The 19637-nt window shown below is 58.8% G+C and overlaps 5 protein-coding genes across 5 annotated transcripts; all 5 read right to left on the reverse strand.

The window, feature by feature from the left end:
• Nucleotides 1-1203: 1203 nt before the first annotated feature.
• On the reverse strand, nucleotides 1204-4170 carry LINJ_30_2140 (putative protein kinase; the record flags this gene model as incomplete). Its single annotated transcript, XM_001467024.1, has 1 exon — nucleotides 1204-4170. One exon carries the CDS (start codon nucleotides 4168-4170, stop codon nucleotides 1204-1206), a length of 2967 nt encoding a protein of 988 aa, XP_001467061.1.
• Nucleotides 4171-5673: 1503 nt separating this feature from the next.
• On the reverse strand, nucleotides 5674-8346 carry LINJ_30_2150 (conserved hypothetical protein; the record flags this gene model as incomplete). Its single annotated transcript, XM_001467025.1, has 1 exon — nucleotides 5674-8346. The coding sequence occupies one exon, from the start codon at nucleotides 8344-8346 to the stop codon at nucleotides 5674-5676; it is 2673 nt and encodes an 890-aa protein (XP_001467062.1).
• Nucleotides 8347-9481: 1135 nt separating this feature from the next.
• On the reverse strand, nucleotides 9482-12037 carry LINJ_30_2160 (conserved hypothetical protein; the record flags this gene model as incomplete). The annotated part of the gene is made up of 1 exon (XM_001467026.1): nucleotides 9482-12037. One exon carries the CDS (start codon nucleotides 12035-12037, stop codon nucleotides 9482-9484), a length of 2556 nt encoding a protein of 851 aa, XP_001467063.1.
• A 934-nt stretch (nucleotides 12038-12971) lies between these two features.
• On the reverse strand, nucleotides 12972-14921 carry LINJ_30_2170 (conserved hypothetical protein; the record flags this gene model as incomplete). The annotated part of the gene is made up of 1 exon (XM_001467027.1): nucleotides 12972-14921. The coding sequence occupies one exon, from the start codon at nucleotides 14919-14921 to the stop codon at nucleotides 12972-12974; it is 1950 nt and encodes a 649-aa protein (XP_001467064.1).
• Nucleotides 14922-17760: 2839 nt separating this feature from the next.
• On the reverse strand, nucleotides 17761-19341 carry LINJ_30_2180 (conserved hypothetical protein; the record flags this gene model as incomplete). The annotated part of the gene is made up of 1 exon (XM_001467028.1): nucleotides 17761-19341. The coding sequence occupies one exon, from the start codon at nucleotides 19339-19341 to the stop codon at nucleotides 17761-17763; it is 1581 nt and encodes a 526-aa protein (XP_001467065.1).
• Nucleotides 19342-19637: the final 296 nt, after the last annotated feature.

A 19637-nucleotide genomic window follows, 5' to 3' on the forward strand; every position in this document is an offset into this window, starting at 1 on the left:
CGCCGCCCGCTCTTTGACTCTATCCCTTTGTTGGGCACACCCCGCCTGGCGACTCCGTCCGAATTCCTCCTCTGTTGCCATGTTTCGGCGATCCCTTTTGCGTTTCCTTTCTTTTCTGCGTTCCACCTGCCGTGGAGGCGTTCGTGACGCTCACCAAAACGTGATTGTGTCGAGTGCGCTTCAGTTTTTTGGATTGGCCGAGAGAGAGAGAGAGACAGAGAGACGTGGTGCACACACGCTGGGCATCAAGCAAGAAGAAAAGGACCGCCTCCGTGGGCACGCTGCCTCTCTGCACCGTAAGCACTGTGCGTACCTCCTCCAAGGCGAAAAGAAAAGCACGGAGGCATCTATTAAAGAAAGAAAAAGGGGTGGTGGTGGTGGTTTGGAGGGGAGAGGGTAGGGGGCAACGATCCACACATAAGCACAGCGCTGTGCACATGAAATACTGCGGCACTGTGAGTGGGCGAAAAAAAAAAGATAGCGAGAGGGCCGCATGGTGAGATACGTGCGCGTACGATGTAGGGAGGAGAGAGTGGTGGTGGTGGAGAGGAGCTGCTCTAAAGGTGAAACAAGGACAGTACGGGAGATACGTGAAGAAAAACCCCCAAGCAAACAAAAAAGGCAACGATGGAGACGAGTCCAAGGCGCACAGAAAGCGGACGCTGGCAAGCAGCGATGCTTCAGTGTGCGTGCTTGGTTCTGTATGAAGATTGTGTGTGTGTGTGTGTGTGTGTCAGAGAACGCAAGCAACAAGAAGGTCAAAAGACCGTGGCGGACGACACCGAAAACAAAAAAGTCTCACCAATGGCCGCGACGGCAACAGCGCTATCGAGCACGGACTGTGCACCCTCGACATTATCATACGTACAAACCAAGGTGGTATGTCCATCTCGGGGCGTATGAGTGCAAAGAGTCGCTCCACCTAAAATGGCAGTACTTCTGTGCCACGCCTCACACACGAATGCTGAGAGTTGCATCCGAAGAGAGAAGCAGGAAAGTAAATCTAGAGACAGCCCACACCGAAAGAGAAAGGCAACAATAAGTGGGCTCGTGAAAGCACGGGGAGGGGATGGCTCGACAGCACGTCTTGCCGTCCGCGATACAGCTGAAACACGAAACGGGGCGGGAGCAAGAACAGCATTAGCAACAAACAAGTGCTCTGATCCACTTCTTTCGCCGACATCCATGGTGGAACGTGAACTGTTACTGCTCGACATTACCCACCCATGTGACGCGGCTGTCCGCCTCGATGTCCTTGGCCCCTTTGGTGTTTCCGCGCAAATCGTTGTCGCAGAAGGTGCCACCGCCGTGCTTGCACACCCAGATGCCCTCGTACGCGTTCTTGCTGATGGTGTTATGGATGACGTGCGGATTGCCGCCGGTGGTGACAAGGAGGCCGGCGTTCTGGTTGCCGCGGATACGGTTCTCCTCGATAATGCCGGCACCCTTCTCAAAGACGTAAATGCCAGCCTCCTTGCCGCTCTCAATGACGTTGCGGGTGATCTTCGGTGCGGCGGTCGTCTTCACCAACACGCCGGCCTTGCCATTCTGGCGAATCTCGTTATCGGAGACAAACGGCGCGGCCTTGTCGCAGCAGAAAACACCAGCCTGCACGTTGGACAGAACGCGATTCTTGCGAATAACCGGCACCGCGGACGCCCCCTTAACGACGATGCCGCAGCCCGCGTTCTGCGCAATCACGTTGTACTCCATCAACCCCGAGGCATCTTGGCAAAAGATACCTGCCTCGGCACCGTCGGTGATGTGGTTGGCGCGAATGCGCGGCGTCGCATCCTTTCGGAGCAGAAAAGCGGCAAAACCGCAGCCAGAGAACGTGTTGCCTTCGTAGAGGCCTCGCGACTTCTCCATGAGGACGATGCCGGCGGCGGTGACGTCGATGAAGCTGCACTTGGTTATGATCGGCTCCATGGATAAGACGTCAGCGTCCTCTGCACCCTCCTCGACGCCGTTCACCAGGCTTGAACGAGCGACCAAGCTCGGAGATGGCGGCGGGCGTGACGACCGCGTGCCAGTCGCGGAGGTGTTCTGTCCGTTGGTGGAAGAGGAGGAGGTATGCTTGCCCCCGCCCACCGTCACACCACTTCCCTCGACGCACGAGATGCGACACTTGTGCAGCCTCCACTCGCCTCCCGTGATGGACACGGCGGTCGGCCGCGACGGCTTTCTTGCAGGCGCCGATGCCATTGCGTTTGCGTCTGCCTGGTGGAGATTTGTGTCCAGCTTGAGCAGCTTGGAGCGGAAGCGTCCGACATGGCGGAGGATGAAGTTCTCCACACTACCCCTGCCAGACTGGCAGTGCAAAGCAAATGGGCTGTCCGCCACCTCCAGCATCGGTGGCGGCGACTCACCTACAAGTTTGATGCTGTCCGGCAGTCGTGATGTAAGGACAAGCGGCACTGTGTGCGTGGTGTTACCGGCGACGAGGATTTTGCGAATGTGTGGCATGCTCTCAACCACCTGTAACGCCTGGGCGAGGCTCGGCACATCATCCGGGACACGCAGCACCGTCTCTGCTACGGCCGCGTTGATGCCAGACCCGTCGCGGCGCCCCTGAAACCCCTGTGCCATGGAGTACTCAGACATGGATACGCTACACCCCGGCAGCGCCAGCTGAAAACGGGTGAATGTCCTGCTGTTCATCTCGCGCTCGCGCGGCAGCGTGCGGGAGTGACTGGTGCTGCTGGACGGAAAGACGACGATGTTCTGCATGCTCGCCCGCGTCTGGTCTGAGGTGTTCGCCGGCGAGGGCCCCCGCGAAAAAGACAGCGTTTTCTGCTGCTGCTGCTGCTGCATCGGCGTCGCCGACAGAGGCAAGGAGGAGGCGCCGTTCATGCTGTTCACAATAGACGACATGTTTGTGCGATCGTGGCTTTGGCGCGAGTGGTGCCTGTGACGGGCACGATCACATCCGGTGCAGAAGGCAGCCTTGCAGCTCGAGCACATAACGCCGGCGACTTCGACTTCGCAGACGTCGCAGAGCGCCTCTGTTAGTTTCGGACAGCTCATCCCAGCGAAGAGCGTCGCGGACATGCCGGGGTGCGGCGAGGTGGCGGTGATGCTCGCCAAGCGGTGCAAAATAGAGGACGGGGTGGGGCGGCCTTGCGGCTGGCGCTGCAGCATGTCCCGCAGCAAAGCAGCCAGCTTGGTGGAGTAGCCCATTTTGGTGATTTGCGGAATCACCGTGTCCACTACTTTCGGGTTCTCTAGCAACATGCTGTTGATCGGCTGTTCGCGCAGCGTCAGGAGCTCGAGCAAGACGACGCCGAGACCCCAGATGTCCACCTTGCCGTCGTAGCGCTGCTGCAGCATGCGCTCCGGCGCTAGGTAGTAGGGTGTCCCAACCGCCGAGTTTCGGCCAAGCCCGACCGTCGCCGCCAGGCCAAAGTCACCGATCTTGATGTTCTTGTACTCGTCGAAGAAGATGTTCGTCGGCTTCAGGTCGCGATGCAAAAAGCCCTTATCATGAATGAACTGCAGCGCCGCAGCAGCCTGCTCGAGCCACGACACCGCCTGCGCCTCTGTGATGCTGTGGCTACCCGTCTTCATGAACTCCTGCCGCGCCTCCCGCACGAGCCCTTGCATGTCACCGTTGCTGCAGAGCTCCATCACGAGACACACAGCGATCTCCTCCTCGCCGAGCCAGTGCGCTCCTGCCTGTTGTCGGTGCTTGCTGAGCAGCGAGGTCGGAACAACGCGGGCGGCGCCGCTCTGCGGCTTTCCCGTCGGGGCGTTCGAAGAGGCTTCCGCAGTCGCCTGTTTCCATCCGCTGTCGGCGGCGCAGCCATGGTGGAACTCGCTGTTCGACAGGCTGCAAAGGAAGAGGCTGTCCTGCTCTCGCTGCACCCTCGCCTCACGCTGCTGACCGTCACCACATCCTCCGCTGCCACACGCGCCTTCGCTCTGTGCGGCGAACTCGCGGCGGAGCTTGACACTGTTGAAGACGAGGAAGAAGTCAACGTAAGAGACGATGCTGGGGTGACGCAGCTGCAGCAGCACCTTGATCTCCTTCAGCGCCATGTTTACCTGCTCCTGGTCGGTGCAGCAGATCACCTTCATTGCATAGCTCGTCTTCGAGGTGCGGTGCTCCACCTCGTACACGACACCTTGGGCGCCATCGCCGATCTTCCGCTTAATGTTGTATTCCTCCATTTCTCGAGGGGCCGCGAGTGGCGACGCTTCGCTGAATGCCTGGATGTACACCGGGAAGCGTCAATCAACTCCAGCGAAGCACAAAACGCCAGCAACAGAGAGGGACTTGAACAGTGATGGCAATTCTGTAAGAGGAAGGACCACTCGCAGAAGCAGACACACAGAGAGAGAAAGAGAGCCTGCCTACAGTGGAGAGCGGCAACACACGTGCACACACAGGACGAGATCGAAGCCAGAGAACAACCCTACCACATCAGCACGAAAACCGAATATGCTCTTCACAGTAGGATGCGTTGTGCACGGCGAATCAGCCGAATTGTTCCGAATCTCTTTGCGAAAAAGCCGCCGCTGTACCTTCAGGGACGCGAGCACGGTGAGCAAGAGAAAACCAAAAGACAAAGGTCTAAGGAGTACGTACGAGAACGTGTGCCTTTTAGCACTCCTTGAGGCAGGCAGATAGCGCAAGGAAACGCCAAACAAAAAGAGAACGCGCAAAAATGAGGAACGTGAATCTATGATAACTCTAAACTCGAAGAGAGAAGGAGAGGAGGTCTGATACGGCCACCAACGTCGAAACAAAACAGTGTGTGAGAGAAAGAAAGAAGTCGGACGCTGTTCGGTGACTGAAAGGGGACAAGAAAGTGGTGGTGGTGTGGTGTGGTGTGCGTGTGTGTGTGGGAGGGGGGGGGCTTGCCTCCTCTCGTGCTAGGCGAAGAGGTCTGTGGATGCTTCACCGCAACTTCAGCTTGAATTCTAACAGAGGAGCAAAAAAAAGGTTCTTCTGAGTCGCTGTTCGTGTGCTGTGAATGAAGTCGCGATATACATATATATATTACATATTATATATATATATATGTGTGTGTGTGTGGTTTAGCCGAGTGGCGAGCGATCAGCGTCGACAAGACGTCAACAAGCGGCACGGAAAACAGCTGCTACTCAATTAGTGCCGATTAGCGTCATCTCCTTCGGCGTGCACTGGCCTATGCGTATGCGGGCATAGATGGGTAAGGGGTGGGGGTGGTGGAGCCGATGACCAAAGTGCATGCCAGAGAGCCAAGTGGCAGAGCGAGAAGGCGAGCCATCCCGGCGCGCATTCGTGGCTCGGGTGCCGACTAGGACGTGTGGTGGCGTGCACGGCGCCATTCGCATACCGCTCCTGACATGTAGGTTGGCAAAGGGTGCAACAACAGTTGCCTGCGCCATCCCTTTTGCTGCAGAGCTTTTCTCGCGATGAGATCAGAAGCGTCACCGTTGGTGTACAGCATCCACGCTGTGCGTCCAGAGCGCAGGGGCTTGATAGGGCTCGGATCTGCGTTTTTTTTTAGTATCTGTGTGTAGGGTGGGGAGCAAGAAACAAACAAAAAAACACACAAACAACCTCCAATGGCATTGGGCGATCGAGCGCCACGCCACGGATAGACAACCAAGCCAATCACCGAAACATTTTCGTTAAACCGTCAGCCTCGCCTACCCATAGGAATGCTCCTCCCGCTTTTTGCACGCTTACGTCGTTTGCTCCCTGAGCTCCATTGCCTCTAAGGCACGTATCTCACGCTGAAGGCAGCGCTCAATACGCGTCGCAAGGCGAATCCTTGTCACCAGTGGCCACGTGCGGCTCTGCGCACGCGACGCCACGTAACTGATGTAGTCAGCGGAGGGATTGTTGACCAAGTTCATGTAGTCCGGCACCGCCTTCATGACGGAGTCGATCGGCTGGATGGTCAAGTCGCCGCTGTAGAACTGCGCAAACAGCATAAAAAGCATTTCGAAGCGGCCGAAACGTGGAAGGAGGTGCACGCTGAACAAGACGGTCAACACCCATCCGCACACATCCACCCATGCAAACCACAGCCGCGCTAGCCACGAGCCGCTTGTTGCGATGATGTGGTGCGATTTGGGGGGCCGCAGAAACGGAATCACGTACGGGTTCACCTGACTCACAATGAGGTAGTTGACGCCGAAGAGCTGAATCAGCAGTCGCCGTGGGATATCCTGAGCTATACTGCCGTCGCACCACAGCTCTCCTGGCAGGTACGGCGCAAATGTGCCACCGCCAAGGGAGGGCTTCTCGATCAGCTGCACGGCTGTGAAGAGTCCCGGCAAGGCGCAGCTGGCACTTACTGCACTCCAAATCACAACATCCGGAGCCGTCACGTAGTTGAGCAGCACGTGCCGATCCGACGGCATACCCTCCTGCTGGCTACGTGTCACGGACACATTCAGCACCTTTCCACTGAGCTGGTACGCCTCCAGAAACGTCATGTCGCCACATTGACCCCGCATGCACCCCATCAGCGACCGCACATCCATCAAGAAGCCCGTCTTGAAGAAGCGCTTCAGCTTGCCAGGAAGGTCACTGTCTTCGCCGAACGGGGACATGTGCATCGCCTCGGTCGAAAGGACGTGTGACTGCATGAAGGCGTGAAGCTCGTCCGGCGACTTGGTGCAGATCATCGCGGCGATGATGGAGCCGGCCGAGGAGCCGCAGAGAATATCAGGCAACACACCCGCCTCGTGCAGCGCGCGGACCACGCCGGCATGGTAGGTGCCCATAGAGGAACCGCCGCTGAGCACCAGCGCCGTTCGGCCATAGGAGTGCAGCACCTTGCGCAGCACCTTGAGACGATGCCCTACTGTGACTACCGCGGGTTTGTACACAGAGCAGCGCTGCTGATGTGCGTGGTGCTGCTGCGGCAATGCGGACGGCAATGCACAGCCGTCGAGGAAGCGGCACAGCGACGCACACGAGCTGCGAAGTTGCCGAGCCAGGGCCACCTCCGGTGAAGGAGGCGCTGCCGCCATGGGGTTGGCCGAGAGCGGCGGCGCCACCGACATGTGCGCCCCGAAAGACAGCAAGGCAGTTGCGTTCCCCGAAGTTGTGTCTTCAGTGCGCAAGAGAGGCGACAACGGCGGCGACACACTTGCAAAATCCCCTGCGGGCTTTGCGTCATCGCTCGTCTTTGGCTTCGCAAAGGTGTGCGATACCGGCGCGGCGTCATCCCTCGTCAACAAGATGCTCTTCTCACCCGCCAGCGTGGAGGCGCAAGTGGGCACCGTTGCAGTGCTTGTGTCTGTGAGTGGCATTGCCGCGGAAGCGGCGCTGCTGCCGAGACAGTGCACAGACGCGGATGTGCTTTGCTGCCGGCTCGGTGCCGCAGTGGCCGTTGCCCATGGCGCTTGAATAGCGGACACTGTTTTCCGGAACTGCGCTTGCCAGACCTGCTGAATTTTGGCCGTCACGTCCACCGCCGGCAGCGCCGCAGATGGCCCCGAGTGCGTCGCCGACCACACTGGCGGAGGTGTGCCGGCAAGCAGCGGCGGCCGCACCTCAGCGCCGGCGCTAGCCTCCAATCGCACCCAGCAGGGACGCAAATCTCGCAACACGGGCGCGGCCGATGTTGGAGGCAAGGCGCGGTCTGCTGCAGCGCCGCTGCTGTCGCTCACCGCAGATTCGCCATGCCACGCCCCGGCCGCATAGGCCGTGATAAGGCACTCGATGCTGTCCGTGTAGTCCTCGAGGCAGTGCGGGGCGCTGTTGTAGTAGCGGTATATCGATGCGTCCATGAGACCGTGCGCGTTGCGCTTCAGCAGCGAGCACAGAAAGGTCTCCATTGCGTACAAGTTGTTCGTCCGGATGAGGTGCTGCGCCGCGGTGGCATCGACAAGAAGGCCGACTGCGTTGCAGCGATCCAGTGGAGGGGCGTCCTGCGCCCACTTCGCCACACCGCAGTAGTGGTCCAGACTCGCCGCGGCTTCGACAAAGGTTGTGTAGCTTTCAGTCGTATTCATGACAGACAAGAAGCGCTGCGTCGTGCGACGGAACTGCACACGAGCCGGGTAGTCGTTCAGCCATCGTAGGAGAGCAAACAGGCGGCCGAGTACGCCCTGCGCGAGGTCCAAGAGAACACAAAGCGAGAGTACTTGCCGAATTAGGTAACCAAGAACATGACCAAGCGCGGCGGCGGCTTCTTGCACGCGTGTGAAGTGCGTGCGCAGCGACGCGGCTGGCGGAAGCAAGGGCTTTCTGCGTGCCGCTGTAGCGAGAGGAAAATGCCTCAACGCCTTTCGCATCGGCCTCGACCGCCTGCGCTCTTGCGTCCGTGTGTCACCTCCTAAGGCAGATGTCGCTGTACGCCGACGCAGCGCCGACGATGGGGCAGGCGCGTCACGTGGCATCGCTGCGTTCGCGAGCGGTGCTTGACGTGCTGCTTGCAAATGACAATGTGTATGCAAAGGGATGGCGCCAGCGCACCCACGAACTGGTAGGCCAGAAAAGTAAGGAGACGTCTCGACCGGAGAAGACGACAGACGATGGCCTCGGCCGTGTTGCCGTGTCTCTGAAGATGCGCCTAATAGAGAGAGAGAAACCGGCCAAAGCATGAATGACCGACGCGACGGAAGCGACGACAAGGACAACCTAGCAGCCTCAGGAGGAAGAAGCAAACAGAAAAGGACAAATAATGGAGAAGGTCCTCGACAAGCAGAAGCACGAGCATAGTTACAAAGGTCTTTGAAAGAATGATACAGGTGTGTATCTGAAAGAATGTGTGCTGGCCTGAGCTCAGGCGCCGGTCCGTTCACAAGAAATAACCTACGCGCGGTTCTCGTTCCCACACAGGCGCAGAGAAGATGTTTTCCAGACAAGAAGTATCGAAAATGATGATGAGAGCGCGGCGGAGAAGGATTGCCTGACACACAGACACGGGGCAGGCAGAGAGAGAGAGAGAGAAATGTGTTGTGCGCGTATGTCTCCGCACTAAAGGAAAGTTTATATACAGTGGGCTGATGACGGGCATTGAGAAAGATAGAGCGGACAGCTCGAGAGGGTGGCCAGGCGGTGGGGGCCGTGGGCAGGAATAGGGAGGGATGTGTTTGTTTCTCGTTTCCCTTCTACGGCATCGTGGCCGAACCGAGCTTGCATGTCTTCGCCCATGAACCATGAAACTTCGCCGTTCATTGCGTCTCCACAGTCGTATTCGAGGCAGCAGCACCGCTGCTTTCCGTTCGTTGTCGCATTTTCTTTGGATGCGTCGTCTTGGTTACTCGGATAATGTTTTTTTTTCTTTTTTTTTCAGGTATGCGATGTGCACTTTCCTCCATCGCTGCTTCAGGCTGCGTCTGCCGATGTGAACGAGGGATGGCGTCCCTCACGGTACCACCGATCAGAGCCGCAACGGAGAACAGCGCAAAAACAAAAGGGAGAAACAACATCCGCCATGGGCTCTCCGTCCACCACACGCTGTGAAGCGCAACGGTAGGCACATACCACATCCGCAGAGACTGCGGGTGTCTTCATCGTCTCATCATGCGTCTACGTGGCGTGTTGGAGAACGTGCACGTCTCCACTGGCCAGCCCTGCCACCAAGAATGGGCGGAGCGGGTGCCAGGCAAGAGAAGTGACGTACGAGTCGAACCCACGCAACACGTCGAGAGCGACGCCACCGCACCCGCCACGAAGGTCGTACATGTAAACCGCATTATCCTGGCTCCCTACTGCGACCACGCCGATTCCGGGAGCAACCTCCAGCGCCAGCGATGGAACGCCTGTGTTGGAGTGCTGCGTGAAGAGCTGCACCGGCTTCGCTATGCGCACGTCCCAAAGCGCCGCAGTGCTGTCGAGCGACGCCGACATGAAGAGATGCGCGGCACCGCTGTCTACACCGGCTGCGGCGTAGCGACTCGTGCGGCCTGTGGCAACGCGGTAGATACCGCGCGTGTGCGTTGTCCCCTCGCGCCAGAGAACCGTGTTCGCCGCCACATCCAGCACCTGCACCTCCTTTTCCGAGGTGGCCAGGAAGATAAGGTTGCTGACGAAGTGGTTCACTGCTGTTGCTGAGGTTATGGTGTGGCCACTGCCGACCGAGAACCTGTACAGAGGGGCTTCTGAGAGAACTCTATCAGATTCGGAGGTGCTCGACGGCGCTGCTGTCGCCCGCGAAGAGCAGACGCCACCAGCATTACGGCGGAGCTCGAGTGCATCCGCCGCGCACGACAGTAACAGCTTGTCAAGGTAGAAGAACTGCGCTGACACGATAGTTTTCCCCGGCGCTGGACGCGCCACCTTGCCGCCACTGCAGCCCACGGTGCACTCCGCTATTGGTGTGTCCCGTGCTCCAGGTGACCAGAGCCGGAGGCAGCCTTCTGCACCGGCAGAGAGGATGAGAGGATGCTGGCGCGACAGGTTTGCATCGATTGCGGTGACAGCCGCGGCGTGACCAGCCAAGATGCGTCCAGCGACTCCGTCCGCCCCCTTTGCGCGCGCGATGGGGAAGTGCAGTTGCCTTATTCGACCGTCAGCACCGGCGGTGATGAGGGCGTCGCCGGCGGTGGCAAACGCGGTCGCCACGACAGCACGCGTGTGAAGGCCACGCAAGGCGGAGCTGGAGGCCTCCATGCGTGTCAGTGTTGCACGTCCGACCCCGAAGATGGAGTCGAAGTCGTACTGGAAGCGAAGCTCGTTTGTAGACGCTGCTGCCGAGGCTGAAACTGCCCCGAATGCCTGAGCCTTGCGGTCGCGGGCGGCGGCTGCCCGTGCCTTTCGCTTGCGCTCCTGCTGCACAGACCACGGGGCGTCAGTGTAACCGCTCCCTTTCGCAGGCTGCCGCCGCCGCGCATCCGACGACAGGAAGGGTCGCTGAGCAAGCCTTGCAGTGGCCACGTTGTCTAACCATGCGGCTGGCAGTGGGGCACGTGCGTGCACAATGTCGTTGCTGGCCGCATTCCGCTCCGCCGAGCGCGCCTCCAGTGTGTGATGCGTGTCGACGTCACGCCAAGAGAAGTAGAGGACACCGTCAAACACGTTGGTGTACGCCCAACGGCCATTCGACCCACCCCGCATTGCGACGCCGCCGAGCACAGACGTCCCTGCGGCAGCAGCAGCAGCTCCTGCCTGCACAAGCGGCGTTGTCAAGAGCTGCGTGTAGGCGCTCTCCAGCTGAAACGTGAATCTGCTGTAATAGACGACGCCGTGCGATGTGCACACCGTGATAAGATGAGCTCCGACACAGACATCAAAGATGGTCACCTCCTGCGGCGCCGCAGTAGACGCCGCGGCATATGGAATTCCGCGGCGATCCCGCGTTGCAACCTGTGATAGCCCACTGCGACGACGCGAGCTGGCGGCTGCCGCTTCGTCCGAGGAGTCAATGAAGGCGGCGGTTATGGCGTCCCGCACATTCCAGGTGCGCAGTGCTTGCAGTTGGCGTCCGTTCAGGAGTTGCACGGTGCCATTGGAGAACCCTAGCACCACTAAGCTTTCCCCGTAGACGCCGCTGTGGCTACAGGCGACGGAAGTGACACGAGCGGTGCGGCCGCATATGTGTCCGTCCACCATCAGCTGCAGGTTCACCGCCATCGGTGACGCATTTGGCTGGCACGCGACGGGCATGTGGGCGTCCTCGCTTACATCGCTCAAATCTTCACTGACGCACTGAAGGAGTACGAGATGGTTGACATCGTCTACGACGAGCAGCTGTCTTGCTCCAGTGAAGCAGATGACGGAACACCCTTGCGTTGACGCGCCGAGATGGGTGCAGTCGAAGCTTGCCAGGTGTGATCCAGTGCCGTCCTCATCGTCATTTGAGGCGTCACCGAATACGTTACTCCACAGCAGAAGAGCCGAATCCGTGCACACCGCCGCTAGAGACGCGTCACTGTTGAACAACACGCCACGCACATCGCCAATCGTGCAAGCGACGCGCCTCCTCTCCTCCGCCGTGATGACGACCTCATCACCACTCGCCTCGCCAAATGCATCGGCGTCGCCCATCCGCAAAAATGTCGGGCTCGATGTGTGCTCGATCTCAAGGAGCGCCATGAAGGTCGACGACACCACTGCAATCAGCGACGCATCCGAAGAAACGACCATGCACTCCACGCGGCGGTCCAACTGCGCCACGGCAACCGGGTGTGTTGGCTCACCATCGCCTTGACTTGTCCGCCAAGTGTACAGAACGCCACTCGCAGACAACCACCACAAAGCGTCGTGCGTGATGCAGAGGCTGCTCGGTAGCACCCCATCTAGATTCACGTTCGCGGACCACATCGCGTTCCACGCTGCCGTTCAGACTTCGCAGAAGGGCAAACAGACAACCAACAAGTGCGAGTGTGTGTGTGTGTGTCATCTCGAAATCACGGAAAGAATCGTTCCAACAAAGGAAACCGCCAAGACGCGGCTCGCGCCGGTGCGCCGCGCAACTTCGACAGAAGACCTCCTTCGAAAAAATAAAAGACCGAATAACAAAAGGCTTGTGTGCACATGGAGCTGACACTCGGCCGCCGCTGATTATATCACGACAAGCGTGTTGGCCTTTGCATGTGAACACGCGTCTGGTTCTCTGCAGTCGCGAGGCACGTGCGCTGGTGAATGAAGATGCGACTGGCAATAAGTAGTGCTTCGACCCGTCCCTTAAGAGCCAGGGAGAGAACAGTGAACGAGAAAGCAACCACCGCGAGCAATAGGCCGAGTTGTAGGAGGGGAGAGGGGGCCCCACGTCCACCGGTATCATGGGGTGTGCACCGTTGAAGAGAACCAAGGCAGAGCCAACGCTGCTTGCGACATGCGCTGCACGTGCCAAAGGCGCCGCTCAGGAAGAGAGCATTGCCCGGCGCCAGCACTTGCCGCGCTGCTCCTTTGCCCGGCCATTGTGTAGGGTTGTGCGTGCTCAGCTTAGCAGACCGAGAACAAAAAACAAAAGGAAAGGCACATTCAACTGCATCAACGAGTGCAAAGGGGGGGGGGGCGGCGACACCACACGCCGTGTGCAGTCGGCCTTTCACGGTAAGGCGGACGGTCAACTCCTCTACTGGTCCTGCTCCATCTCAGATTCGAGGAGCTGCACGTGATGCAGGAAAAGCTCGTTCCGGGTTATCTGCTGCATGTCTGCGGCAGTAAGCCATGACGTCACATCCATCTCTTGGTCCTCGGTGACAGCATCACCGACGCCGCCGCGCAAGTCAGTTGTCCGACTGTCGCCTCCGCTTGCGAGAGGGACCGTTGCCCGGCTTGCCAGTTCGTTTTGAAGCACCACCTCCAACTCTGTTAGCTGTGCAAGTAGGCTCTCCGTCTCCTGCGGTGTGGGGATGCCAACGCCTCCTGCGCCATCTGAGCCGTCCTCCGACGTCGCGTCTGAGTGGCTTGAACTAGACGAGTTGTCGAGCGCGTTGGTTGAAGCAGCTCTGGGTGCCGCTGGGGCGGGCCCCGCAAAGGATGAGCACACATCGTCGCGCTGTGCCATGCTCGATGCTGCGTGCGTTTGCTCTCTCGCGACATCACGGAGAGCTTGCCCAAGCCACTCGGTCGACGAGCCACGGTAGGAGGATGGAAACGGCGCGAACAGTCTCCGCTCTAGCTGCTTCAATGCGGCACCTCGGCAGCGCCGCAGCGGGTCGGCCGTGTCACCGCTCGCGACCGGGAGCGCAGACACCTTCGAAGCGACGCCATCCTCTTCTCTATCTGTGGCATGTGTATCGGCAGCGTCTTCAAGAGAGTACAACTCGGCGGCCTCGCGCTTGGCTTTTCGCATGCGCTCGTGAATCCATCGGCACAGTTTATCTTTGCGCAGACTTCGCTCTTCATTCCACATATGTAGGCCTACAGGGGGCGCCGCCGCAGAGCCTCTTCGCAGCGCGGCCGTCCAGCGCTCCACTGCCCAGGTCACCTTTATCCCCAGCATCACCTCCTCCTCGGTGGGTAAGGGAGGTCTGCTCGACACAGCGGCTAGGTCGATGCGATGGCCCACGTCACATGCACGGTGTGTGACGTCCGAATGCCGCCGCATAAGCGCGAGGATCAGCGCGGACGGAAGCTCCGACTGACACAGCAACTGCGTAAAAACGTAGCGGGAAACGGGCGCAAGCGGGACTCGCACATACCCGTCTCCGGAAAGCAGCAGGTCGTACTCGCGGAACAGCTCCATCAGACGCGACGTCTCGTCATGAGCGACACGACACTGCCGCTCTAGCAGGTCTGCCGACGATAGACCTGACTTCACTGGCCGCAGGAACGCGGTGGGACTAGTCGCTGGGGCCACGAGACCGGTGGCGCGATCTGTGGAGCTCTGCGCCGCGTCGCAGCTGCCGCCCTCCACCGCGAAGAGTGGACAGTCGACGGTGTGGTAGAGAAAACAATCGTGCAACATAGAGGACGGCGCACCCCTGAGAAACAGCGCCATCGCTGGTGGCACCACCACAATCATCCGATGCAATGGGCGGGACTCTATTCGCCCTTCAACCTCCTTGCGGAGGTACGCCCTCACGCTATGTGAGAGTTCCCTTTCCAAGATAGCGTGCGTCAACGCCTCTTCAAGTGTTTGGCTCGAGTCACGGCAACTCTCGGGATGGCGGGGCAGCTGGGGGCACCCATTCTCCATCCGCGACAGCTCCAGCATCAGAAAGGGTTCCACAAGCCTGGTGGCAGCCTCGGAAGGGAGCACGGTCACAATACCCCCGCTCACCCACCAGCTGCGGCCCTGCAGCGCTCTGTCGTGGTCCCACGCATTGCGGACGCCCCACCGCGTGAGAAAGCCGTCTTGTGTCGCGGCTGTCGCCTCGATCTCGTCCGCTAGTAGCACCAACAGTGTCTCCTCTCGCGTGAAGTGTTTGAGTTGCCACGATGGCTCGTCAGTTTCACCTTCGCCTGGGGTCGCCGCAAGCGGTGACGACGCGCGCACAGGAGACAGCTCCCCACGGCAAACACGGCACACCTCCATGTGAGCCGCGATGGCATTTGGCCACGCAATGCACAGTTCCATGAGCAGCATCGCCACGAGGTCGACGTCCTCCTCGTTGTTTCCCACGTCAAGGAGCGCCGAGAAGAAGTAGAAGCGCGGCGGCGCGGCGGCTGTCGCTCCTTGTGATGCACCTGCATTCTCCAGGACGTTTGCGGGGGCTATGTCTACATCTGTTCGACGAAGCGCACAAAACAGCGCGTCTCGTGTCCACAGATATCCGCCAGAGGTGGCGTGATAACAAGAAGAACTACGCGCGCGAACGCACTGCTGAAGGTGCCACACAGAGGGTGGGTACGTGGCTACGCTGCCGTCACCGCTGCGAACCGCCACAAGGACAAAGACCCGCATTAGCGCGTCGAATACGCGCCTTTCAGCCAGCATACAGCAACCGTTTGAGGGCATCGCCACCAAGCGCAGGCGCGGGTGAAGGAAAACAAAAACAAAACGCGCGCAGGAATACAATCGCAAACACAGAGGGGGCCATAGCAAGAGAAAGCGAAGCGCAGTGGAAGCGAGAGCGGACGTGCAGTGAGCAGCCTCACCAGCTTACTTGGGCCAACAGGGTCCTTCTCTCTCCATTGAGAGGCTCACTCATCATGTCGCATATCGCGGATGCATATTTTGTTGCACGCATATGCGCGTGTGGGCGCGCACACGTATCATGACCGCTGCCGGCGTTCGATGTTTTCGTTTTTTTTTTCCGTTTCCTCTCTCTCGTGCTCTCGTGAGAGGACTCGTGTCAAACGACGTCCCCGCCGCCTTTTTCGTTTTTTTTTTCACTTCCCATTTCTGTGTTTCCTCTGAACAACAACACGAGGACTTCGAAACGTGTCCTAAAGCGGGGCCCGGTCACTCTTTCTCTCGCTCCCTCCTCGCAAATACCGCACATTGCACGCTCACATCTCTTTCTCTCTCTCGCCAAACGTCGATCCGCACGCTCGGGAAGTTAGTGTACGCAATCAAAATGGCATCTGCAAGCCCATGTCTACGCTACTGAGTACGTGCGTGAGGAAAAAAGTAGGAAAAAGAGTACGTCTTATAGGATAAGAAAAGATCATGCAGCAGAAAAATTCAAAACGCTGGGCCGAACACAGACGAGCAGCGTATGAATCTCACGGCGGTACACAGACACAGCTCACCGGTCTGTGAAGCTGCACGCAAGAAATAAGTTTTCTTTCTGTCTCTCACTGTGTCTATTTTCTGTAATAGGGCATGAGGCTCAACGCCATTCTGCCCCACGACCCGGTCACGGGCCCCATGCGCCTGGTCCAAAGCAGCGCTAGACACGCGCAACGTACAGCAATGCGGCGACGCAGTCATCTGCGAGCACGGCCCCGGCATTAAACTCCACCCACCCCACGCGCCTCAGGCCTCCCGCCCTCCCACACACACACACACACACATCAGTAGGCCAGTGCGAGGGGATCTGGGTGATAGGTTGCGCTCGAGCCAGGCTGACACTCTGCCCATCATGTGGATGGCACAAGCGTGTGCACGGTCGCCGCTCGCTCCAGCAGAACACTGTCCATCACCTGGCCGCCGACATCAGCAGCAATACATCGCTCCGGCCTCCCTACGCCGCCGGCACTTGGACCCTGTCAACACCAGACGTGGCTTGGGATCGGCAGGGGATACATAGGGGCGGGGGAGGCTGCCTGAGTTCTCTTCCCCCGCAGAGTCCGTGCACCACTGGGGACCCTGAGGATACGACGCACGGAGATGTCCCTCCTCATCAGGGGGGGGGCGATCCGGAAGCATGAAGTAGAAAAAAAAACACAGGAAAAAACCAGACAAGTGCACAGCGGGCGAGATCAGCAGAGGCGCACGCTGAAGAACCGCCTCACCTCCACTCTCTCCCCCTTCCGGGGCACTTTGCATGCTTCAGACACGTTTTCCAAAATGAGATGGGCTGTAAACGGAAAACAACACGAGACGTGATCGCGAAAAGGGGGAAAAATACGCCCTCGCAAAACAACCATGATCTTCCGCGGCAGAAGCGCGCAAGTACTCTGTTGAATTTCCATGAGAAGGAAAGACATTGAAGCTCTCTGCTGTCCGCCGCTCCACGCTCTCCACCCTTCTCTACTCATGATCCATTTCTTCTGTTTCAGCTTACTTCTGCGCCTTCCCATCCACTGCCGTGGGCTGCACCCTCCATCTCCATGTGGCGCCACAGCAGGGGCACGTGGTTCACGATTACCGTCTGTCAGGGCAGACTTTCACGACTAGAGCGAGCGTGGACCATGTACTCGCGCGTTCCGCGCCATTACCGCGCGCACGGTGAGGTGCTTTGTGCGCGTGTGCGTGGTGACACACAACCACGAGGGTGGCTTGATGAGGTTAGCCCGGAGAGGGAGAAAGAGGGCCGGCTGCTTGAGCAGGCGTGATGAAATAAAAATGCGCACCAAGGCAGCAACGCCCAGCGAGGGAGGAGAGAACAAGCAACAACAACGCCGAAGAGGGCATCACAAACAATGCGGGGAGAGAGAGAGAACGGGCTGTACATGGGAGTGAAGCGTGCAACGCAGCGCATACCAGAGTCCTCACGAAGACCACTCCAGTGACGGCAAGTGAGGGAGAGAGAGTGGTGTGTGCGCATGCATGGAGGGGTGGGGCTATGCCGACATCATCAACTCGGTGCAAAATGACCGCTCACCGCAAGGGGTGCAGAGCCTTAAGTGAACGAGCTCAGGCAGCAGAGACGGCTCCCTCAGCACTCGTATCACAAGGTCCGGCAAAACAAGATGAGAACCAAGGGTGGCACGAAAAAAAAAAAACGCTCTGCTTGCCCGTCCCCCTCCACAGCTCCCTGTCCTTTTCCTGCACTGCTGCCAACAGCACCGGCTGGTAGGGAAACATGCTAGACATCGCACAGCGCCTTCATCCATGCTACCAACACATCAGCTGCGTCGAAAAAGGTGCCCAACTGTGATCCCGTAGCGGTGAACAATTTTATGAGGGAACCGGACATGGCCTCCGTAGCTTCCTCCAGCTTCCCCACTCGATGCGCCATCAGCTGCCCTTCGCTGTCGTTCTCGCAAAGATAGAACATCGCCACGTACGAATGGGCGAGAATATCACGCGCCGTGAACAGTGTGTCGGTGACGCGCGAAACCACCTCCGATGTGGCGCATGTGAGGCCCACCAAGGGCACGCCCTCCTGCTTCAAGGCTCCGCTTACCACTCCCGGAGCCCGATTCTCATCCATCCGCCTCTGAGCCTTGATCAGTCGCTCTCGCATCGTTGGGTTGTGCGCCATCGTTCGGAGCAGTTTCTCATCGCGCTCGGCGCTGTCGAGGTGAAGTGTGTACCGTTCGTAGTGGTACGTGAACCTCCTGGAAGCGTCCACGGCCTCTTCGGAGGCCGCAGACCCATGGTGCTCCACATTGCGGCACGAGTAGTAGTCTCCGCTATGCTGCTTCCAGGGGCCTAGGCACACCCAGCAGAACTCATGCCCGCACTTGCATGTCATATGGTTGCAGCCACCGCTCTTTTCAATCGTCTTCTTGCACTCCGGGCACTGCTTTGTGCGACTGAGAATGTAGGCGAGGTTTGCCCCTTCTTTGGAGCAGTAGCTCTTCCACTGCCGTATGTTCTCGCACGTGGCTGGTCGATGCGGCTCATAGCTGCACCGCAAGCAGTACGACCTGTTGCACAGGAGACACCGCACCCCCTGTCCCTGCAGGGGCGGAACAGGGGCGTAGATAACAGCGGCACAGCCTTGCCGGTTCGGGCACCAATGCAGCGTGGGGCACGTTTCTACAAAACTCGTTAGGTATTTGCGGTGTATCTGCTTCAGAATGCTTTTGCTCTTCTCATTTTTTGCTTCATCGTCGCACTCGGAGAAGAGCTCGCACATGACGGATAACCCAACGAGTTGGCAGCAGCCTTGCTCCGGGCAGTGGGTGCCGATGAGGTTCTCGAGTATGCGGGACTTGATGTGGTCCCGCCAGCACTCGAGGCAGAAATAATGCTGGCACGTCGATAGACACGCCACCTTCTGCGGATTATATTCCATGGCGCAGATCCCACACACGATGGGACCGCCAGCTTCACCGTGGAGGAGCTTCGCCTCATGCAAGGACGCCTCCTCCGTGATTCCGAGGTCGCTTAGCACAGCAGTAGAATTCTCAAAGTAGCGTTCGACTGCGACGTCTCGCGACCAGCGATAACGGCGCAGTAGTAGCGTGGCCGCACTCGTCGACAGACAGGTCAGATTGACTACCTCTCGTACCACGGCGCTTTGCATCGCCAGTACCTCCGACACGTCCATTGTGCGCTCTTCGCACTGCGCATATTTCTGCTCGGCCGCTACGCTGGCAGACGGCACCACCGTCGCTGCTGCCTCCTGGTCCTCATAGGCATATTCATCTTCGTCCTCGCCGTAGTACTCCTTGTCGTACCCCGGATCATACATGACTTCTTTATCCTTTTTGCCCATGTGGCAATGGTCATCAATGTATTGGTGGCCACGTCAGTTTTTGTGCTTTGTGGAGTGGTTGCGCTGGCTCCGCTCACCTACGCCGAAGGTCCGCGAGTCGTCGCGATGGCACTGCACGCCGGCAACGGCAAAGAGCAATTGGCAGTGTGTGACGCCGTACGGCGGCGACCACCACGCGTTGAGCGTAAAGATCGCAAATGAACGTGTTGTCTTCGAGAGCCCCCGGGTAAAGGCAGCTCACCCAAGAGCACAGAGCAACAACCGCTGCTTTTGGCGAAGAATGGCCTTTGAACTTT

The sequence above is a fragment of the Leishmania infantum genome, chromosome 30, assembly GCF_000002875.2.
Source record: "Leishmania infantum JPCM5 genome chromosome 30".
NCBI lineage: Eukaryota > Euglenozoa > Kinetoplastea > Trypanosomatida > Trypanosomatidae > Leishmania > Leishmania infantum.